Raw genomic sequence first — 7,133 nt, forward strand, 5'->3', positions numbered from 1 at the left:
ATGACCACCTCTCTCAGACAGCGAGGGTTTCTGCTGCTGCTGTACGAGCGGATCTCTCTCAGCAGGAGTTTGGACACCAGGGCTCTGGGGAAGCTCAGGTTTCCTGTCCCGATGGCTGGGAAGGACAACGATGCCATCTGACGTTTCTCAGCCTCCTCCAGACAGTATCTGATGATGGACGTTAACTCCTGACAGAGATAAGATGGAGAAAGTGAGGCTGGACTTCAGTGACTGGGTTACAAAGAGCATGGTGCATGAACTCTCAGGAACAACAGTGTCCTTTTCATTGGAAGTTACTTAAATGATCAAATGCATTTCCTGGTGTTTCAGACATTTCAGACAGAATATGTGATATATTAATGCAAATTGGTTACTTGTCATTTAATCTTTAAAGATTTTACAAACAATTCCATGAACATGACCCCTACACTGTGAATCCCCAATAAAAACTGTTTTTATGCATCAGAGGTCATTTTTCTGCACAGTTTCACAGCTCACATAAAAATGTGGGTAAGTGACATTTTCAATGCAGGTCAAATATTTGTAGTTTATTTATTTTTATTTAGAACTGATGTCTACATCTGCATCTAAAACTTCCTAATTAAAGAGTTGCAGGTGCAGTTGTGATTTGAGGCCATTGTATATCTTTTTAACATACACGACTCTCAATTCTGTCGTTCAGCTTCTCTTTATTCTTTCTGAAGCATTGTGGTTGCTGTCTTTGTCAAGCTATGATATTTTTTCCCCAAAATTCTGGGGGCTCATGGGAATAATACAAAAGTGAAATATTCAATTTAAAAAGTGCTGTCCTTAAATATTGAAGCATATAAAGTGAACCACATGATGACTGTTAGGTTAGATCATCCATGCGCATTCTTACAGATTCATCCATCTCTGGACCAATGTTAAAGTTAAATAAGAAGCCTCACCTCCTCTGCTTTGCCACCTCCATTGTCCCATGATGGACAAACGGCATGAAAGACTTTCTGGCATGTGAGGTTGTAGCCGTCTGTGACGACGACATTGCCGGATGGCAACTTGGACCCTGTGGCTGCAGAGTAGATGGCGTCCTGCAGGCTGCTCCCAGCCGCTGACAGGATGGCTTTGGACAAATCCCCCTGGTTCAGGTTCATGTCCTCTGAGATGGTGTTGACAATGGCATCAGTCTGTGGAACAAAGGTTAAATCACAAAAACTTTCATTTTAAGTAAAAATAGTTCAGAAAATTTTCTTTAAAAAGGCATAGGCACTAAATGACTGCAGATAACACTGCACTACAGTGAATACAAAAGCTGTGCTGCATAAAAACATTGTCATTTAAATTCTTGATTATATGACTAGATACGTGTTGTCAGCCAGTGCATCTTTGTTTTCATTGCTATGGCTCATTGACTATATTTCCTAGTGATGTTAGCCTTCTGATATTTTCAATATGGTTCATTATATGAAGATAATTTTAGGGTATTATCTTGGGCAAGCTGGCCTGTTAACTGTGAGTTTTCTACTTTTTTAAAACAGTTTATTAGTTTAATGTATCATTAAAAATCTATGCCAAAAGTTGATTCTGTTCATCTGGATGTTTTCAGGTGACTGCAGGTTTCCGACCTTATATACAGTACATCTGCATAATGACTGAAACTAGCACCACTGAATGAACAATGGGCTGGGAGGTCAGTTCCTTGATCATTTATATGCAAATTCTCATGAACATTGATCAACAACCACTGATCAATGGCCATGAGTACCATGGGAAAAGGGAAAGACCATGTCTGAATCGAGGAGGGGGCCTATGGATACAGCTTTCGCCATCTTACAATACTGTGATTGCAACCATTCCCCAACTCTCTGTGAATGGTACTCATGGACCTTGATCAGTGGTCTTTGATCAATGGTTGTTATGTTTGCTCCTGTATTGGCTTCCCTTCATTGGCTTCCTGTTAAATCCAGAATTCAAAATCCTGCTCCTCACATACAAGGTCTTAAATAATCAGGCCCCATCTTATCTTAATGACCTTGTAGTACCATATCACCCTATTAGAGCACTTCGCTCTCGCTCTGCAGGCCTACTTGTTGTTCCTAGAGTATTTAAAAGTATAATAATAATAATAATGGATTGGATTTTTATAGCGCTTTTCAAGGCACCCAACGCGCTTTACAATGCCACTATTCATTCACTCTCACATTCACACACTGGTGGAGGCAGCTACAGTTGTAGCCACAGCTGCCCTGGGGCAGACTGACAGCAGCGCGGCTGCTGTATCGAGGGGCCGATGGCGCGAATGAGAGGTAGAGCCTTCAGTTTTCAGTCCCCTCTTCTATGGAACCAGCTTCCATATAGTTACAGCTGGATCAAGTGACCCTGAATCCTGTTATTAATCTCTGTCTCTCTTCCACAGCATGTCTTTATCCTGTCTTCCTTCTCTCACCCCATCCCAGACCTTCCCAAAGTGTGGGGCCTGCCCCCTAGAGGGGGGCACGGAATGAAAAGGGGGAAAAAAAAAAACACTGCTAGCATGGGGTGCCTACAGAAACGTAAAGCAGGAGATGAAGCTGAATATGTTTCCAAACCAACTTCATTCTAAGCCAAAGACTAGAAAATATGGTGAAGCAAATCTTCCCTTTGGTTTCACCTGCACGAGTGCCGAGGTAGGTCTCCCTGCAGGATTGGTTTTCCCTTCGTCGGGAGCAGCGCTGGGCTCTTCAAATCACGGACAAACAGTATCCCACATTCTTGATTTTTAGTTCACAAACACTTGTGGACGAAACAGCTGCGTTTTCAAAATCACCCGTGTAGGTGTGGACGTAGCGTAAAAGAGTTAGTAGTTTATTTTATTACTACCTGTCATTTATTGCAGATTACTTGTATTTGCTTAATTGCTTACTAAATGTTTGAGGTGTGAAATAAACCACAATGGAGAAAAATATGGGTGTGTGTGGTTGGAGGATGTGTATGTGCGTGCGCGCGTGCATGCGGGGGGCGCGAGCATTTTTCTTGTAAAACAAAGGGGGGCCCAGCAAAAAAAGTTTGGGAACCACTGCCCCAACCGGTTAGAGCAGATGGCCCCGCCCCTCCCTGAGCCTGGTTCTGCCAGAGGTTTCTTCCTGTTAAAAGTTCCTGAATTCCTGAATTGAATTGAATTGAAAATGACTACATTCAGCGACAAAAGGATAAAATGGTTTGACCAAATCCCCATATGATCTCATACGCAAGTATTGTGTATGAAAAAAATTGGCCTGCAACTTAAATTCTGCATTTCTGCAATTCTGATAGAAAGCCAAGGATATGAAACGAGGATTCTCAGAATTTTCAAAAAATTAAACTGAAATGAGCAAATTTTGCCGCTATGATGTTCAGTAGAACTGTGCAAAACTAGGAAAGATTGCAAAAAAGAATTAAAAACTATAAAGATATGACACAAAATCTAATAAACCAGTATTAAGATTTTATTCTGGTTTATTTACATATATCATCTAAATCTATACTTTCATGTTAGTTCTAGTCCAAATTTAGCATATAATATGGTTCTTTATATTTATATTGTGGTCTACATGGCACCACAGGTACTCACAGTCTGGTCCTGAATGTTTCCCTTGCACAGAATGATCTTCAGGCCCTTAGCTGTGGTCTGCTCCAACCTACATCCAATGAGATAACAGGACTTTTAATGTCAAGTCAAGTCAAGTCATCTTTATTTATATAGCACATTTAAAAGACATCAAGTGTCGGCCAAAGTGCTGAATAGAGGGATAATATAATAAAAGAATTAAAATAGAAAGAAAACATTTTTAAAAAAGAATTGTAAGACATGTAAGAGTATATAGCATATAATGTACATGCAAATATGCACATATATATACAAAACTGTACACATTCACACACAAGCACACATATGTGAACATAACGTATATACACATACAACACCATCCAATAAGATAAGAGGCCAAATAGACAGAATAAAAAAAGGATATCAAAGAGATCCGAAAGCCTTGGAAAATAAGTAGGTCTTGAGATTCGATTTAAAGACTTCCAAGGATGAAGAGAATTTTATGAAGGGGGGAAGACTATTCCAGAGTCTCGGGGCGGCAATGGAGAAAGCCCTGTCACCTCTAGATTTGAGCTGGGAGCGTGGAACTGGGAGCGATTTGGGTCACGCAAATCGTTATAAAATAATGTCACCAAGAGTATGATAAAAATGAAAAAGTGGAAAGCGAAGATGAAGAACCTTACCCTCCATGCTCTCCAAGACTGGTGTGTTGCTTGGGGCTCCATCCTCCCCTGTTACCCTGATGATTTCCACGGAATCCACCTCCTCTTCCTCCACCACCTCCTCTTCCTGGTTCACCTCCTCTTCCTCCTTCATTAAACCAACGGACGCCGTGTGACTGGTTCTGACCTCTACCTCGACTCCACTGATATCTGCTGGGAAGCAATCAATTTTTTATTGATTCAGTCTACATAATGCATCTTCGTATTTGGGCATTAAGCAACGGCCAGTATTAAAGCTATGGGAATCATAGCTTAATATAATTTTTCTTATCTGACCTGGCATCATTAACTCGGCTCTGGCAAAATTCAGTGTTTTTTAGTCTAAGGAGCTTGGAAAGAAAAGTGTCTGGACTTGTTTAAATTGCTTGAAGACGTTTCACCTCTCATCCAAGAAGCTTCTTCAGTTCTTCAGTGTTTTAACAATGTATTGTTTTGTTTTGTTTCGTCACAGAGGTACAATGTGTACCATCTACACCAGACAATTTCTGCTCAGAATCTGGAAAAACCGCACAATTTCCATGACTAATCTGCCGAGAGAAACTTCGGAGTCTGGGTTTGTTAACTCCCGCACTCCCCACCAAGGCAGTGAGGCTGCTCTAATGCAAGCACTGCACACATAAACAAAAGCGAGGAAAGCATGCCAGCGCTAGCGCTAGGCGAAAGGCTAAACTGTTCCAACCAGCACTTCCATCCATCCTGCTCTGTAACGTTCGCTGCTTGGACAGTAAAATGGATTATCTGTGGCTCCAGCATTTGACCCAGTGTGAAGTTAAGAACTATTGTGTTTTCATCCTCGCAAACATGCCTGAACATGGACATTGCTGACTAGGCTATCCAGCTAACCGGGCTAGCATGCTATCGAGCCGACAGAAAAGCCTCCTTGTCTGGTTAGAGCTCGGGTGGTGGTTTGTGCATCTACATCAACAAACTGTGGTCCCCAAATTTGGCTGAAGTGAGTCTTTAATTGTAAAGTGTTGCCCATTCTACCTACCAAGAGAGTTTTCCTTGATACTTGTTATAGCAGTGTCTCACACCAATACTAACTTGGCACTAGCAGAACTGTCTCATGCTATCAACGAGCTCAAGACTGTGCACAAGGAAGGCTTTTTTGTCGTAGCCGGCAACTTCAACCACGCAAACCTCAAGACAGTTCTCCCCAAATTCCATCAACCAAGAACTTCCCAACCAGAGGAGAGAACTGCCTGGACAAAGTGCACCAATGTGCACGGGGCCTACAAGGCAGCTGTGCGCCCGCAAATCGGCACATCACCATGGCACTGTGATGCTGCTGCCCACATACATATTACTACTGAAACGCACAAGACCTTCCAGAAAAACTATCAGAGTCTGGCTAAGTGAGGCTATCTCAGCGCTTCAGGACTGTTTTGAGTGCACAGAGTGGAACATGTTTAAAAAGATGGACCTGGACAAGTTCACTGAATCTGTGACCTACTACATCAGTTAGTGCTCAGGGGATATAACGGTCTCCAAAAACACCAAGACAAGAGCCAATGAGAAGCCCTGGTTCACTGCAGCAGTACGTGCATGTCTGAGAGCGAGAGATGCTGCTGTCCAGTCTGGAGATAAAACAGCTCTCAGAACAGCCAGAGCCAACCTCTCTCGTACCATCCGACAAGCAAATTGTACATGCATAAAAGATCCAGAGCCACTTCCACAACACAAAAAGACTCTTGCAGGTTATGGCAGGGCATTCGGGCCATCACACAGTATAAGCCTGCACCAAGCAGCTGTGATGGAGGTACCACACTCCCTGAGGAGCTGAACAAGTTCTACGCACAGTTTGATACACTGAACAACACACAAGCAAAGAAACCCACACCCCCACCACCAACCAGACCATCTCTCTGCCTGCAGCCGACATGAAAAGATCTTTCACCAAACTCAACCCACAGAAAGCTGCTTGACCAGACAACATCCCAGGTCGTGAGAGACTGCGCTGATCAGATGGCTGATGTCTTCACAGACATCTTCAACTCATCACTGAGCCAGATGGCTGTCTTAACGTGATTCAAGTCAACTACCATCATCCTGGTGCCAAAGAAATCCTCTACCGTCCCAACGCCCTGACCCCTATCATCATGAAGTGCCTCGAGAGACTTGTCATGGCACATGTGAAAAGCAACCTCTCTTGCTCACTGGATCCACTGCAGTTTGCATAGTGGCCATTTCCACTGCACTTCACCTCTCCCTCTCCCACCTGGACAAGAAAGACACCTATGTCAGAATGCTGTTCATAGACCTTAGTTCAGCATTCAACATCATTATCTCCCAAAAACTGTTTGACAAACTCAGCAAGTTGGGTATGAGCACCTCTCTCTTTAACTGGATACTAGATTCCCTGTCAGAGAGGCCTCAGTCCAAATCAGCAACAACATCCCCCAGCTCTTCAGGGCTGTGTTCTTAGCTCACTGTTGTCCACCCTCCTGACAGACGACTGCACCGCCCTATACAGCTCTAACAACATCATCAAGTTCCCTGACGACACAACCGTGGTTGGACTCATCAGCAGCAACGACTCATCAGCGTACAGAGATGATATGGTGTTATTTTAGTGCGTGCGTAAAAAAATAAAGTTGCAAGCGCAAATGTTGTATGTTGAAGAGAAAATTAGTTTGAGCAACCACATGAGCCAAAGTGGGAGAAATGGTAATAACCCTGGGCGCATGCGCACGCAGCGACCGGGAGTGAATGAGAGCTTGGCGTCCTAAGTTTTTAAGTTCTTATCGTTTCTTTTTGTTTCTATTGCTGGCATGTGTTTTGGTTGAAGGAAGTGACAGTTTTCTTACAAAGTGACACATGCTCCACAACAGTGAGAACATCATGGATTCTTTTTTCTTCATTGTGGT

General features: G+C 43.0%; 1 protein-coding gene across 1 annotated transcript in view; it reads right to left on the reverse strand.

Moving 5' to 3' along the window:
* LOC102211305 (poly [ADP-ribose] polymerase 14-like) overlaps positions 1-5,568 on the reverse strand; it is a gene marked incomplete at its 3' end in the record, with an annotated part of 7,127 nt that extends 1,559 nt beyond the window's left edge. The window contains exons 1-4 of the mRNA XM_005755494.1: positions 5,537-5,568; positions 3,569-3,635; positions 930-1,166; positions 1-185 (exon numbers count right to left, since the gene is read on the reverse strand). Coding sequence (XP_005755551.1) covers positions 1-185; positions 930-1,166; positions 3,569-3,635; positions 5,537-5,568 — 521 coding nt within the window. The remainder of the gene's footprint in view (positions 186-929; positions 1,167-3,568; positions 3,636-5,536) is intronic.
* Positions 5,569-7,133: the final 1,565 nt, after the last annotated feature.

The sequence above is a fragment of the Pundamilia nyererei genome, unplaced genomic scaffold, assembly GCF_000239375.1.
Source record: "Pundamilia nyererei isolate P.nyererei 1_Seehausen unplaced genomic scaffold, PunNye1.0 scaffold01676, whole genome shotgun sequence".
Lineage (NCBI taxonomy): Eukaryota > Metazoa > Chordata > Actinopteri > Cichliformes > Cichlidae > Pundamilia > Pundamilia nyererei.